Genomic DNA, 16,850 nt, shown 5'->3' on the forward strand with positions numbered 1-16,850 from the left:
TGGATCTGTAGTAGAATGTACTGTCACATGCATTCAAATTTATGACATAGTGACTCTGATGTCAGTGAGTTGGGGAAGGCAGAGTAAACATGCATACCTCAACAAATATCTGCTTGTTATTACTTTGCAAATATTACTACTAATACAGCAGAATTAACAATAAGTAATCTGAAGAGTAATGCTTACTGAACTAGAAGAACCAGTTGCGGAAAATTACATTTCTAAGTTTATAATCTTTGTTTCAGAAGCAAAATTAAAATAAATAATGAATAAGTATGATAATTCACCCTTTTGTCAATGTAAACCCAAAGTACTTCACAGATAAACAATTAGTTTTGAAACATAGACATTGTTTTCCAGATAAATGCAGCAATATTATTTGCAGTTACGTGACTGGCCAGGTTTCGTATTTTGATTGAGGAATAAATGCTGAATAGGAGAATGCAATGTTTCCGTTGAATAAAATGCTGTGGGATTTTCAACACCAAAATAAAACAAAGAACTGTGGATGCTGGAAAACTGAAATAAAAACAAAAACGCTTGAGGGATTCAGCATGTCTGACAAATGATCACAGGCCTCAAAATGTTAACTCTGTCTGTCTCTCTCTGGTGCTGCCAGACCTGCTGAGTCTCTACAGCAATTTCTGTAGAAATATGGGATTTTTAACATTTGATTGAGCAGACAGGATTTCAATTTAATAAACATCCAAAAGTAAAAAAGTCACAAAGGCACTCGCTCCCATGAATACCACATTATTTTTGATCTTGCTAATTTTGTCCCCACTTTTGCGATATGATACCATGGTGAGGTCATTCCCATAGAATCCCTACAATGTGGAAACAGGCCATTCGGCCATTTGAGTCTACACCAACCCTTCCGATGAACATCCTATCCAGACCCGCCGCACCCCCCCCTCCCACCCTATCCCTGTAACCCTGCATTTCCCATGGCTAATCCACCTAACCTATGCAGCCCTAGAACCCATGGGCAATTTAGCATGGCCAATTCACCTAACCTGCACAGCTTTGGATAGTGGGAGGAAACCAGAGCACCCGGAGGAAACCATTGTAGACACCGGGAGAATGTGCAAATTTCACACAGCCACCCAAGGGTAGAACTGAACCCAGATTCCTGGCGCTGAGAGACAGCAGTGTTAACTATTTCACCACACACCCTTCTGTGACTCAGCCATGTTCCCCGTATGCAAGTCTCAATTAAAACTGACAGCCCAATGAAAGGCATGGGGCATTACAATTAGGCTCAACTCTGTCCTCAATAGATACAACGAACATAATAATCTGCGTAACTTCCAACTTCACACTCAATTCAGTACAGAAGGAGGAAGAAAGTGTAGCTGAATGCATGGCTAGAGAGAAAGTACAGGGCATTCAGACCAATCTTGGGAGAGGTGGGACCTGTACAACCACTCTTGCAGCACCTCAACAAGGCTGGGATCAATCTGTTTGTGAGGATTTAGACTAGCTTGGCAGCGGGGTGGGAACCTGAACGTGGCTTCAGAAGAAAGAGAAGACTAGGAAACAGTGAGCAGAAAATTAACCGAACACATAAGATCAAGGAGCCAAAGGCTAGAAAAAGACATCAAAGGACGCTTAGTGGTGTATACTGCAATGCAGAACCCAATGAATGAGGCAGATGAGGTAAGAGCACACATAGGATGGTTGGAAGTTAGATATCAATGCCATGAATGTCTAAAACGTGGCTGAAGGAATGGCAGCTGAACATTCCTGATTACAAGATCTTCTGATAGGTCCAAAGAAAATATTAAAGGTAAGGTCAAACTATTGATTTAAAAAATCTTGAGGGATAATATACTTAATTGCAACATTTAAGAGGCATTTGGATGGGTATATGAATTGGAAGGGTTTGGAGGGATATGGGCCGGGTGCTGGCAGGTGGGACTAGATTGGGTTGGGATATCTGGTCGACATGGACAGGTTGGACCGAAGGGCCTGTTTCCATGCTGTACATCTCTATGACTCTATGTCTCTAAGGAGCATCCAATAAAGCCAAATGAGTTGAACTTCAAAATAAAAAGGGTATTCACACTTAGGGCAGTGTACAGTAGATTCTAAAAAAAACAGAGTTTAGAAGAGCAAACATGTCAACAGATTGCTGAAAAGCATACAGATAAAAGTGCAGTCATAGCAGGGAGCTTCAAATACCTTAACATGAATTGGTAATTCAGTGTAAAAGTACAGAAATACAGAATTCTTAAAGTGCAACAACAGAACTAATGTAGTTTGAATTTAACAAGTTCAACAAGAAAACGGCCAGTTCTAGACTTTTAGGGAATGATGGAGATAGGTGGAAGTGGTTTCAGTGGGAAAAGTTTTTTTTTAATTGGTGGTGATCACAATTCAATTAGATAATGTAGTTATCGGAAGAAATAAAAGATTGACTGAATATAAGTTCTAAATTGGAAAATGGCCAATTTTACTCAGCTGAAAGTTGATTCAGCAGATTGGGCTGAAAACTGCTACATGATGCATTGTGTATGGGCTTTATGAAGGCTTTTGAGAAGGCCCAACATAACAAACTGATGGGATACAGAGAAAATTGCAAATTAGATCAAAAATTAATTCAGTGGCAGGAAGCAAAGGTCAATAGGTATTTTATGACTGATAGACAGTTGTCTAGAGTCCTTTGAGAAAATAATAAGCAAAGTTGACAAAAGAAACTAGTAGATACAGTCTGTTTGGATTTCCAGAAGACATTTGATAAGGTGTCATGTAAAGGATTATTGCACAAGATAGGAGTTCTTGGAATTGGGGGTAACGTCACATGGATTGAGCATTGTTTAACACATAGATGACAATGTCAGAATTAACTGGTCTTTTTCAGGTTGGAAAGACGTAACTAATACAGTGCTCCAACATTTTTTACTGTCTATATTAATGATTTGGAAGGGGTCACATTGTTGACAATACAAAAACAGTTGGGAAGGCAGGCTTAAAGGGAGGAATGCCCTACTTCTGCTCGTATTTCTTATGCGCAAGTGAATGCCCATCTGGCTGTACATAAAAATACATGATTAAGACAAATAACTTCTTTTAGAGGGACAATGATATGATACTACTTACCTTTTTGGAGAACTGACTTTAGATATGACTTCCCATGTAGGAAAATCCTGATTCTTGCAGTATCTACGGAGATCCTCAAGAGCCTTTATAGTTGCCACTTCACTTTGTTCCTTGTACTCCTCTTCAGTGAAGAAGCGAACTTCTTGTTTTTTAAATAATTGTTTCATTTTTCTGCAATTACAAAGAACAATTGAGAAGCTGTCTTTCTGCTGCAACTAAACATGGTTAGCAACCCTCCTGCTGTGCTACATAGTACAACATGAAAGATGCAAGTTAAATCCTGGTAACATTTGACACAGATATTAGAGAGCTTCTTGAAGGCTATTTAGGGAGCCCAATTTCATTTTTAACAATGATGGCCTGCTCTAAAGTAGCCCTTATGAAATGGTGGGATTAATTATAACATGTCACAGATAGAATTCAAAGGTTCCTGACCAGTGGCAAAAAACAGGTCATAGAAGGTGACCTGTATCACCCAGAAGTCATTGATGTGGTGTGACGATGCTGCTCCTTTAACAAGGTTATGCTGTCCTTGGCTTTTTTTTTCAGAAAGTTCGTAAAAGACACAGACTCTGAAAAGACCGGGGTTGAAGGGTTTCAGGGCCAATTTGACTATAGCTAATAGATACTGCCTCAGGCAGAAGGCTTTCAATTTAAAAAAAACACTTGTACAATGAAAGGTGAGTGGCCAGTTCTCCCAATTCAACTTTTCTCTGGTTTGGTTTGGTGTGGTTCTTAGCAGTAGTGTGGAAAAAGCTGCTAGACCCAAAGAAGTAGGTCCAGGCTGGTACTCTCTCTCTGAAGTCTCTCCTCTAAGAACCAGTGTTTGATTTTACCTTCTGTGCCCAGGGATGTTTGTGGAGATTGGTATAATCTGGAGATTGGTACCATCATTAAATTGGTATAATCTATTGGATTTTCAGGTAGGTTAGGTTATTCAGTATTCTGTTCTCTTTTGTTAGTGTTTCATTCCGTAATCTTGTAAATAAATTGTGTTTTGTTTAAAACTGCATATTTTGACCAACTGCATCCCTCCTGGAATATCCACCTTACACCTGCTTAAAACAACTAACAAAGTTAGGGTCTGGGCTACTTTATTGAAATGTTTTGAGGGGGTCTGACCTGGTCCATGACAGTGGGCCTAGAAGGGGAGTTGGGGTAGGCTCCTGGGAGTGCTGAATAACGTATGCACTATGGACACCTCTATTAGAGATAGAAATCCACATCTGGAGCTATGTCTCCTGTGTTCAAACAAGAAATTCACCTCAATAAATTGCAACCCTTTACAATGTATAAAGGTTGGAGTTTTACCCATTGAGCTTGGATCACAATATATATGGGAAACTCACAATGTCCATAAAACACAATTAAAAAAAAGGAACAGGATTAGTCCAATCAGCCCTCAAGCTTACTCTGTCAGCTAATAGGATCATGACTGATTCAACATTCCTCATGTCCACTTTCCTGGTCTTTGCCCATAATCCCTGATTCCCCTACTGATCAAGAATCTGTCTAACACAGCCTTAAATATACACAAGGACTCTTTCCCATAGCTTGGTGGCAAGGAGTTCCAAATACTCTCAATTGTGACAGAAGAAATTCCTCCTCATTTCAGTTTTAAATTGGCAGTCCTTTATTCTGAGACCATGCCCTCGGGTCTTACTCTCCCATGAGGGAAAACATGATCTCAGCATTTACCCTTCAAGCCCCTTAGGGTCCTGTATGTTTCAATGAGATCAGCTCTCATTCTTCTAAACTACAGTGAGCAGAATCCCAACTTGTTTAACCTTTGCTTATAAGACAATCCCTCCATACCAGGGATCATCCTACAGAGCCTACTCTGAACTGCCTCCAATGAAATTATATCTTCCCTTAAATAAGGGAACTTAAGCTGCTCATAGTCCATCAGCACCTTGTACAGTTGCAGTAAGAATTCTCTATTTTTATATTCCAATCCCTTGAAATAAGGGTTAACATTCCATTAGCCTGATTACTTGCTGTACCTTTGTGCTAGCTTTCTTTGTTTTATGCACTAGTGCCCCCAAATCCCTTTTTATGTTGCAACTTTCTGCAGTTTTTCTGCAATAATACTGTTCTTTTGTTCTCCCTTCCTGAATAAGTAAGTTCACATTTTCCCACATTATATTCCATTTGCCAATTTTTTGCCCACTAATTTAACCTATCAATATCTTTCTGTAAACAATGTGCATCCCTCTCACAATCTACTTATTTTTCTGTCATCTGCAAATTTGGCTGCAGTACATTCACTTCCTTCCTCCAAGTCATTAATATATACTGTAAACAGTTGTGGTCCCAACACTGATCCCTATGGCACCCAGGGGTCATGGGTCACCAACCTGGAAAAGAGGTTTCTTTACATTCACTTTCAGTTTCCTGTTTATAAGCCAATTCTCTATCCATAACAGTATGCTACCTCCAACATCATGGAGTCCTATATCTTTTGCGAAATACCTTATCAAACACCTTCTGGAAGTCCAAATACAACTCATCTATTAGTTCCCCTCTATCCATTCTGGTTGAGACTTCCTCAAAAATCTGTAATAAATTGGGCAGACACATTAGTCCCTTTCTAGAAGGCATGTTGACTTTACTTGATTAGATTGATTTTCCAAATATTTTATTATTTCCTTATAAACTGATTCCAATACGTTTCTAAGAATAGATGTTAGGCAAATCTGCCTATAGTTACCACTTTTGCCTCCCTCCCTTTTAGAATAAGAGTGTCACATTAGCAGTTTTCTAACCCTCTCTCTGGTGCTTCTGCAGAATCCAACGATTTTTGGAAAATTACAACCAATACATCCACTATTTCTGTAGCAACTTCTTTAGGATCCTAGGATACAAGCTCTGAGGGCCAGGGAACTTATCTGCCTTTAGCCCCATTAATTTGTCTAATACAACTTCCCCAGCACATGTCTTTGGGCCTGGCTTTCTGTATCCATTCTGAATTTTACAAACTCTCTAGCCCTTAAAGAGGACATTTCTCACAGCTTTGTTGCAGTGATGTGTGGCTGTCTATGAGATTCCATACTGGAGCCTTGGAAAGAGACATTGATGGAGAAGTTTAAGGTTGTAGTGATTTTTAAAGCCATTGATACTGAACACTCTTCTCCAGCCCACCCCTATTCCAAAGGACTGCAAGTCTTCCTGGGGCAGGTGGTGGCATATTGGGATTAGCTCAATTATGTTAGCAAAAGCCAGGCTTATCTTGTGAGATCTCAGGTTCGAATTCCATCATGGCAACCGGGAGGTTTTAAAATTAAATTAGTAAATCTGGAATGAAAGCTAGTCTCAGCAATGGCAAAAATGAAACCATTGTTGATTGCTGAAAGAACCCATCTAGTTCACTGATGGCCTTTCAGGAAGGATGTCTGCCATTCTCACCTGGTCTGGCCTACATATAACTTCAAATATCTAGGCAAATGGTTGGTACTGAACTGTTATGGCCTGGAAGCAACTCAGATCACGGGCAATTGGGCAACAAATAGAGTCATAGAGATGTACAGCATGGAAACAGACTCTTCGGTCCAACTCATCCATGCCAGATATCCCTACCCAATCTAATCCCACCTGCCCCAGCACCCGGTCCACATCCCTCTAAACCTTTCCTATTCATATACCCATCCTTTTAAATGTTGCAATTGTACCAGCCTCCACCACTTCCTCTGGCAGCTCATTCCATACACGTACCACCCTCTGCGTGAAAACGTTGCCCCTCAGGTCTCTTTATATCTTTCCCCTCTCACCCTAAACCTATGCCGTCTAGTTCTGGACAATCCGACCCCAGGGAAAAGACTTTGCCTATTTACCCTATCCATGCCTCTCATAATTTTGTAAACCTCTATAAGGTCACCCCTCAGCCTCCAACGCTGCAGGGAAAACAGCCTGAGCCTGTTCAGCCTCTCCCTATAGTTCAAATTCTCCAACCTTGGCAACATCCTTGTAAATCTTTTCTGAACCCTTTCAAGTTTCACAACATCTTTCCGATAGGAAGACCAGAATTGCATGCAATATTCCAACAGTGGCCTAAGCAATGTCCTGTACAGCCGCAACATGACCTCCCAACTCCTGTACTCAATACTTTGACCAATAAAGGAAAGCATACCAAATGTCTTCTTCACTATCCTACCTATCTACGACTCCACTTTCAAGGAGCTATGAACCTGCACTCCAAGGTGTCTTTGTTCAAAACACTCCCTAAGACCTTATCATTAAGTTTATAAGTCCTAAGATTTGCTTTCCCAAAATGCAGCACCTCACATTTATCTGACTTAAACTCCATCTGCCACTTCTCAGCCCATTGGCCCATCTGATCAAGATCCTGTTGTAATCCGAGGTAGCCTTCTTCCCTGTACACTACACCTCCAATTTTGGTGTCATCTGCAAACTTACTAACTATATCTTTTATGCTCGCATCCAAACATTTATGTAAATGATGAAAAGTAGAGGTCTCAGCACCGATCCTGTGGCACTCCACTGGTCACTGGCCTCCAGTCTGAAAAACAACCCTCCACCACCGCTTCTACGTCTTCTACTTTTGAGCCAGTTCTGTAGTGAGATTTAACCTTGCTAACCAGTCTCCCATGGGGAACCTTGTTGAACGCCTTCCTGAAGTCCATATAGATCACATCTACCGCTCTGCCCTCATCAATCCTCTTTGTTACTTCTTCAAAAAACTCAATCAAGTTTGTGAGACATGATTTCCCACGGACAAGGCCATGTTGACTATCCGTCATCTGTCTTTGCCTTTCCAAATACACGTATATCCTGTCCCTCAGGATTCCCTCCAACAACTTGCCCACCACCGACATCAGGCTCACTGGTCTATAGTTCCCTGGCTTGTCCTTACCACCCTTCTTAAATAATGGCACCACATTAGCCAACCTCCAATCTTCTGGCACCTCATCTGTGACTATTGATGATACAAATATCTTAGCAAGAGGCCCAGCAATCACTTCTCTAGCTTCCCACAGAGTTCTAGGATACACCTGATCAGGTCTTGGGGATTTATCCACCTTTATGCATTTCAAGACATCCAGCACTTCCTCGTCTGTAATATGGACATTTTTCAAGATATCCCCATCTATTTCCCTACATTTTACATCGTCCATGTCTTTTTCCACAGTAAATACTAATGCAAAATACTCGTTTAGTACCTCCCCCATTTTCTGCGGCTCCACACAAAGGCCATTTTGCTGATCTTTGAGGTGCCCTATTTTCTCCCTAGTTACCCTTTTGTCCTTAACGTATTTGTAAAAACCCTTTGGATTCTCCTTAACTCTATTTGTCAAACTATCTCATATCCTCTTTTTGCCCTTCTGATTTTCCTCTTAAGTACACTCCTACTGCCTTTATATTCTAAGGATTCACTCAATCTACCCTGTCTATACCTGACATATGCTTCCTTTTTTTTCTTAACCAAACCCTCAATTTCTTTCATCATCCAGCATTCCCTATACCTACCAGCCTTTCCTTTCACCCTAACAGGAATATACTTTCTCTGGATATGTCATTTCTGAAGGCTTCCCATTTTCCAGCTGTCCCTTTAGTTGCGAACATCTGCCCCCAATCAGCTTTTGAAAGTTCTTGCCTAATACCGTCAAAATTGGCCTTTCGCCAATTTAGAACTCCAACTTTTAGATCTGGTCTATCCTTTTCCATCACTATTTTAAATCTAATAGAATTATGGTCACTGGCCCTAAAGTGCTCCCCCACTGACACCTCAGTCACCTGCCCTGCCTTATTTCCCAAGAGATAGTCAAATTTTGCACTTTCTCTAGTAGGTACATCCGCATACTGAATCAGAAAATCATATCCCATGTAAGACTAAATAAAAATTAACATACACACATGCTAGCTACTTACTCTGTAGACATTCTCAGCAATCACTGATTCTTCTTTTCTGGCATCTTCAGACATTTAAGGCCGGAGCAGACTCTGGGAAATGCCACTAATCTGTGCAAGACTGGTCCCTTGCCTGCTCTCTTCTGACCATAGTCAGAATCTGGTCCCAATGTTTAAGTTAGCTGGCCCTATCCGTCCTCTTTACTATTGCTTCTCCAACCAAGGCTTCAGGAGCAATGGTACAGCACACTCAAAACTTCAACAGAGGTCATGACCCCAGAAAAGAAGCACCCTCTCATGATGATCTGATCTTGAAACTAAAAAAAAACCTGTGCCTTATGGGTGAATGGGTTCTTCGACAGTCATTAAGATCCAGGACTACAAAGCCCACTTCCACTCGCTCACGTCCAATGACCTTGGTCTTGCCCAATCTCATCCATAACCTCACTTGATGATCAGTGCCCTCCTTTCAGTGATCTTTAATCTTCCTGATTAACACTTGACCTTTCCCAAAATACTTTGCAGCATCCTCTGCTCTCTTCCAAGAAGATCTCAGATGTGTTGTTAGAATTTTAAGCAACCTGAGAAACTAACTGCACCTCTCTCCACAGATGTTGCCTAAACCGGTGAATATTTCCAGCATTTTTGTGTTCATATATTGTATTGAAAAGTATACAGATAGGAAGCTCAACCAGATCAGCACACTGGCAACAATGCCATCTTCCCAACTGGGCACTTATGTCTGATCCCAGCCTCATTTCTGTGTTAAACACTTTTCAATAATGTTGTTTTGCACATTGAGACAGGAAAACTATCAATTTTTCCATCTTCCCCATTGTCTTCAGATCACAGAATCATCTCGTGGTGGTAAGAGTAAAAATAGTTATAATTGTAGTTATAATATGCAATTGGTCACAAGGAGGGCCAAAAAAATGGACTGTATTGGTGAGGAGAGGAAAGACGGTAAAATCACCAGCATATTTACAACTTGGGTTTCAGCAAATATGCCATCTATATGCGAGAAGCAAATTTATTTTTTGTTCTGAGCTTTGTTTTTAACGTTTCCTGACAAAACATTTGAATTTGCTACCGTGATGGAACCAATGTTCCCTGCAAATGGTCTTTGTGCTGAGGGTGGGGTTGGTGGTTTGACCTTTCACAGAGCTGAGAGTAACTTGTTTATTTCAGTGCATGATAGTTTTTAAATTGCTGCATGGCGATGCAGTATACAACTTCGACAGAAATTTGGAAAGAACACTTTTTTTCTGTTTCAAATCAGGGAGGGGCAAATATCCCTGCAGGGGGGAGGGGGAATGGGATGTAAACGTGCACATTTAATCCAATTAGCTGGAGAATGTGTCAATGAATAAACTTTCTTAATGTAGCAGGACAATGGGCGGAAATGTAGACCTATTGGGTGGGTTTGAAACAGCAATAAAGTCAAATTAAACAGCAAATAAATGAAAAAGCTAATTCAACACAGAAAGCATATATCGCGCCTGCCTGCTGTGCCTATTACAACCAGTTTATACAGTATGAGTCATAGGTACACTCCCTTTTTTCAACATGCCAATCCGTCACAATAATATCAATTTAAATCTCAATAAGCAGATTGTGCTTCATGATTTTTTTGGATGTCTCAGAGCTGGTTATTTGCAATGAAATATTGTTTTGTTGATACTAGTTTTACTTTGTTCACTTCAGTTTTACTTGTATCAGAGCACCATCTACTGGAAGACTTATCTATATGTACTCAACTGTGACTTTATGAAGCTTTGGGCATGCATTAGAAATCCCATGAAATTCATTTTATTGACAGATGCACTTGATGTTTGTATGAATATATGAACACAGAGTATTGCAGCAAAAGTAACTGACAAACAATCCTTAGTGAGGATAGCCTTAGGCTTGATCAAATTGCAAGTTAACACTCAGTGTAAGGTTCACACTTACACAAGATACTGAATGGAACCCACACCTGTGAGATCATTTATTATTGAGTGTGTCAATGCCTCCAGGGAATACAGATGGAAATACATCATAGAAAGGGAATAATTATTTATTTTACATTAAGTGAATTACATGAAAGCATCCCTTGAATTCAACCAATACATAGAATTAACACAAATATAATTATTCCTGCATGTACGTTCAAACTACAATACTCTGTAAAAACCAGTTGACATTTCTACCCATTGAATGAATTTATTTACACATTTTCACATGCAGTAATATCAAACAACTGAAAGCAAGACATTAAATAAACACTAACCTGTAAATGTAGCGGATCAAATTAATTGGGTGGTGAAGGTTGCTTCCACACAAGAGAATTACAATGACAGCATAAGCACACTGACTGAATGTAACACCACAGTATATCAATACTGTGGCAACCAACTGTAGGGTCCAGGAGAGCAGAGTTATACTATGTTCATCTGACAACGGCTTATGCCTTTTGAAAATAACGTAACTAAGACAACTAACCACAAAAAGGTAACCTGTTAAGGGCAAGGTAGAAGAAACAGAAAAAAATTAGAACTGGATGACGATCTGATCAATTTTAGACTGATTAACTGACACAGTCCCATTAAGAAGTTAGCATAACAAAGGAATTAATAGAAGATCTTGCTGAAAAAAATGGATTTTCATCTTGCAGTCATCAAGACAGAGAGAGAATATCAAATTTCAAAGTTAGCAATAATTTATTCTGCATAAGAAAAGGATATTGACTGGTACATTCTTCATGACAACATTTCAACTAAAGAAATATTGGCCTTTTTTAAATTCAAAAAAGGCACAAGGACAGAATGCAGCCCTTTGTCTTGCAAGACGGGTCCCTATGCTTTTTTTTAAACCGGCAATTATTAATTTCTACAGAACTAAGTAATACAATATATTTCATTATCAACTATCTTTTAAGTATAAATGCAAAACTTACAGGTGAAGCTACCTGTTTCACACTGCTACTAGGCAGTAGCAACATGAGTGGTGTTCACCACTAACGGGATGCTGCTGCCAGCACTGGAAGTTGCATTCATTAATGCACTGGGCTTTGTTTATCATGAACAGAAAGAATATGTACACCTGCTTTTACACAATAACATAGGCAGTAGCCACCTGCTGGTTCAAATTTCAGGGCAAAGCCCTGACCAGACTCATCCTGCCAGGTTTGAAAGCTAAACAAAGCCTGGCAGTTACCTGTCAATCACCATTAACTGCTGCATTCTCATGGCAACATCTCTACCAGAGTCCACCTTGCCAATCAACCAGCATACTCATACTATAATTGCTGGTTTTCCCCTTTATTGATGTTCTTGAAAATTGCCCTGACAAATGCAAAACAAAACGTTTGACAAAGTGCCTTTACAGTAATACTCAAATTCTGTCCTACTAATTAACCAATAATATTATAACTCTACTTACCATATAAATATTTCCTGTATTGAGACTGATTTATAACACATGAATAAATCAGAAACGCTGAGGTTGAAAAACTTGCAATCATCAGCAACAAAAAAGTGCTTCTCTATAAAACAAAATTGTATAAATAGTATTAAATGGAAAAGAATAACTGAATTAACATTATGTCCATTTATGTATCTTTCCATCACATACATTCCCCTCCACTATCAATATATAGCAAAGAACAAATCAATTTCTGAAAAAATTAAACAATATACTTTAAGCTTAATACCATTCCTCAGAGTCCCAGAAAACTACAAGATGCCTATAAGAAAAATAATACACTAGTAAATATTTTAAATTAAAAACAAACATATGGTACAAATAGAAAACAACAGGAGAAACTTATGTATATTAAAGCTGCATAAAACAGAGTTACTGCAATGCAATTCTGAACTACAGATTACAGAACAACCTTGATTATCCCACAGGCGGGGAGTACTTTGTTCGGATAACCAATTGGTCGGATAACGTTCTTACAGGACTTTGAGATCTTGTTTGGATAATTGACATTCAGATAACTAAGGTTGTTCTGTACGTTTAATGTCTGATATGTATTAAGTACATCCTGCTTGAATAAACCATTACTTTTCTTAAAGACTATCAGCTCCTATTTGTAAAATTAACTAAGTACAGGTGAAATCTGTGGCTGATCTCCTTCAACCAGCTGTGAGACTACTTCTTCCCTCCACACAGCTTGATGACATTTTAATTGCAGACTGATCAAGCAGAAAACATTTCAAAAAAATAACACCAATGTTATTACGACTGACAAGAAAATATTTGCATACAAAATATTCAAAGTCAAAGCCCCAAGATGAAGATGCTTTCCAGTTGACTGATAAAACTAATTGGTGCACTGCACAGTGTGTTCCCTTTTGACTTAAGTTGGTTTTAATTCACTTGAACTTGCTTTTCCTGGTTTCAGGTGGAGTCACTACTATGAAACAGTTCCAGAGCATGGAACAGATCTGGATGGGTACATATTCATGTACCCATCCAGATACATTTTAAATATTCTAATTGTACCAACCTTCACCATCTCATCTGGCATACATGCACCACCCTGTGTGTGAAGAAATTGCCCCTCAGGTCCCTTTTAAACCTTTCCTCTCTCATCTTAAACCTATGTCCCATAGTTTTGGACTTCTGTACCCAGGGAAAAATACCTTAGCTACTCACCCTTACCATACTCCTCATGATTATACAAACCTCTATAAAGTCATCCCTCAGCCTCAGACGATTCCTGGAAAAAAGCCCCAGCCTATTCAGAATCTCATATAGCTCAAACCCTCCACTTGAGACAGACAAAATGAAGACTGAAGTCAGGAACAATTCAGGTAAAAGTTAAGACAAAATCTGAAGAGGAGAACATTAGTTCTAACTTATTAGATCATAGCTAATTACAGAAACAATAAAATTGGGAACATTCTAATCCACTGAAATTGTCATCGTGCTACAAAACTGGATAAGAAACATCTTTTGTTTCCACCTCCTACATGCTCTGAAAATAGTCATTTTTATGATCACTTAAGATGCATGTGCTCTGGTAGCAGTTATGTAGCATGTGTTTTAGTTCCACACATGAGGACATGCATCATTGCTCACTGCCATACAATATATACCTCACTTTAAGGTTCTGACAATCATACTTCCTTTTATTAAATTTAAAATAAATAGCATGTGTATTCACTAGAGACATAAATTGACTCTTTCTGATTTTAAAGTTAAGGGTGGTGTCAGTAAGCACGTCTTCATAGAATTATAGAACAGTTATTGAACAAAAGGAGGCCACTTGGTCTTTCACATCTGGGTCAGCTCTCTACATAAGAGGCTAGTAAAAATTGACACTTTTCAATCAAAAGGCTGTTAATGATAAGTCAATTGCAAAATACAAAAACAATTAATAGATTTTTGGCAGTCAAGTTCTGGAACACAGGTGTGATCTAATTAAATACCAAACAGTCTCAAGGGACTGAATTGTCCTGAATCACCACATCCTTCAACCAGGGCCACAATGTGCAGTAGAGTTGCAGGTAGACAGGACACTGAAGGCAGCATATGTTGTGCTTGAGTATTAGACTTGGGAAGTCATGTTGCAGCTATACAGGACACTGGTTAGGTCATTTTGGAATACTGTGTGCAGTTCTGGTCTCCTGCCTATAGGAAGGATGTTGTGAAACCTGAGAGGATTCAGAGAAGATTTACAAGGATATTGCCAGGATTGGAGAATTTGAGCTATAGGGAGAGGCTGAATTGGCTGGGGCTATTTTCCCTACAGCATCGGAGGCTGAGGGATGGCTTTATAGATGTCTATAAAATCATGGTGGGCACAGATAGGTGACTAGCCAAGGTCTTTTCCCTCGGGTAAAGGAGTCCAAAACTAGAGGATATTATTTTAAGGTGAGAGGGGAAACATTTAAAAGGGACCTAAGGGGCAAACTTTTCACACAGAGGGTGATGTGTGTATGGAATGAGCTTTTCACACAGAGGGTGATGTGTGTATGGAATGAGCTGCAAAAGGAAGTGATGGAGGCTGGTACAATTACAACATTCAAAAGGCATCTGGATGGATATATGAATAGGAAGGGGTTAGAGGGATAAGGGCCAAATGCTGGCAAATGGGATTAGATTAATATAAGATACCATAGTCAGCATGGACAAGTTGGACCGAAGGGTCTGTTTCCATGCTGTACAGCTCTATGACTCTTTGCAGTGTGACCTAATAAATGACGGATGAACAAATACTTTGCCTCAGTCTTCACTATAAAAACATACAAAAACATTCCAGTAATAGCCATTAATTAGCAGGTGCGAGAGAGAAAAGAACTTAGTGAAGTTATAATCACGATGGGACATGGTACTTGCAAACTGATGGAACTTCTGGCTGACACATCTCCATATGTTGAAGAACTTCATCCAGGGCTCTTAAAAGAGGTAGTTAACGAACTAATAGATGCATTGGTGTTAATTTTCTAAAACTCTCTCAATTCAGGAAAGGTTCCATCAGGACGGAAAGTAACAAATATAACTCCTCCATTCAAGATGGAAGGGAGGCAAAATGCAGGAAACATTAGGCTGGTTAGCTTAATGCTTGTCATGGAGAAATTGTCAGAATTGATAATTAAACTGTAATTATACTATAAATCTAGAAGCATTTGATAAGGTGCCACATCAATGGTTATTGTAGAAAACAAAAGGTCATGGCATAGAGGCACATATTAGCACAGATACAAGATTGGCTGGGGAGCAGAAAACAGGAGGTAGGGGTCTGACCTCGGGTATCAAGGACTTAGGTGAGTGGAGCAAAGGCATGGTCACTAAATTAACAGACATCACTAAGATAAATAGGAAAGTCCTTTGTGAAGATGAAATTAAGTTGAAGTGAAATATAGCTAGGTTGAGTGAGTAGGCAAAAATCCAGTAGATGAACTAGAATGTGGGAAAATGTGAAGTTGTACGCTTTAATGGTAAGAACACAAAAGCAGGGTATTATTTAAAGGGAGAATGTTTGCAGAATCCCATGATGTGAAGGGATCTAGATATTCTAGTACACTAATCACGAAAGTTACTCTGCAGGTACAGCAAGTAATCAAGAAGTGTAATGAGATATTAACAAGAGGAACTGAACAGAAGAGTAAGGATGTTATGCTTCAGTTGTACAGGGCATTGGTGAGACCGCATCTTGAATACTTTGATTTCTTTATTAAAGGAAGGACAGAAATGCATTGGTCATGGTTAGGAAGCCTATCAGATTGATACCTGGAATGAACGGGTTGTCTACTGGCTGTATCTGTTTCTGTTGGAGTTTAGAAGAGTGAAGCATAGAAGATATTGAATAATCGTGGCAAGGTGGATACAGAAAGGATGCTTCCTTTTCTGAATCAGGTGAAAACAAGGGGGCACTGTTTTAAAATAGAGGTTGCCCTTTCAGGGCAAAAATGCAAAGAATTTTTTTTCTCTCAAAGGGTGTGTGCAGCTTTCGAACTCACTGCCTCAGAGAGTAGTGAGGTAGGGTCATTGAATATTTTTAAGACAGAGGTTGATAAATTCTTGTTATGCAAAGAAACCAAGGGTTATTGGAGGTAGATGGGAATGTGGAGTTCAAAACACAAAGAGATTAGCCATGATTTTATTGAATGGCTGCATAGGCTTTAGGGAAAAATGTACCATTCCTGCTTCTATTACATATGTTCATTTGGACCAGATCATCCATGCTGCTGAGAAAACAGTGTACGTGAAAGAACAACAGAATAGATAGATGATATGAGTTTTAAGAATTCCTTACTTGTATTATTCTTTTACACACGAGAAGAAGGAGAACTAATGGCGCAAAGATTCCCAGAATAAACCCTACACAATAATGAAATAATTCATTCCTGCAAGAGGAAAGAGAGATTACTTACAAATAATGATTTACG

The 16,850-nt window shown here is 39.3% G+C and overlaps 1 protein-coding gene across 2 annotated transcripts in view; it reads right to left on the reverse strand.

Annotated features, from left to right (window-relative positions):
- The window catches only part of LOC122551250 (nuclear envelope integral membrane protein 2-like), a 33,943-nt gene that overhangs the window by 3,777 nt on the left and 13,316 nt on the right, over positions 1-16,850 (reverse strand). For both annotated transcript variants that reach the window (XM_043692861.1, XM_043692862.1), the window contains exons 5-8: positions 16,718-16,808; positions 12,391-12,493; positions 11,240-11,465; positions 3,103-3,273 (exon numbers count right to left, since the gene is read on the reverse strand). In XM_043692861.1, the coding sequence (XP_043548796.1) occupies positions 3,103-3,273; positions 11,240-11,465; positions 12,391-12,493; positions 16,718-16,808 (591 nt within the window). The remainder of the gene's footprint in view (positions 1-3,102; positions 3,274-11,239; positions 11,466-12,390; positions 12,494-16,717; positions 16,809-16,850) is intronic.

The sequence above is a fragment of the Chiloscyllium plagiosum genome, chromosome 7 (genome assembly GCF_004010195.1).
Source record: "Chiloscyllium plagiosum isolate BGI_BamShark_2017 chromosome 7, ASM401019v2, whole genome shotgun sequence".
In the NCBI taxonomy this organism is placed as follows: domain Eukaryota; kingdom Metazoa; phylum Chordata; class Chondrichthyes; order Orectolobiformes; family Hemiscylliidae; genus Chiloscyllium; species Chiloscyllium plagiosum.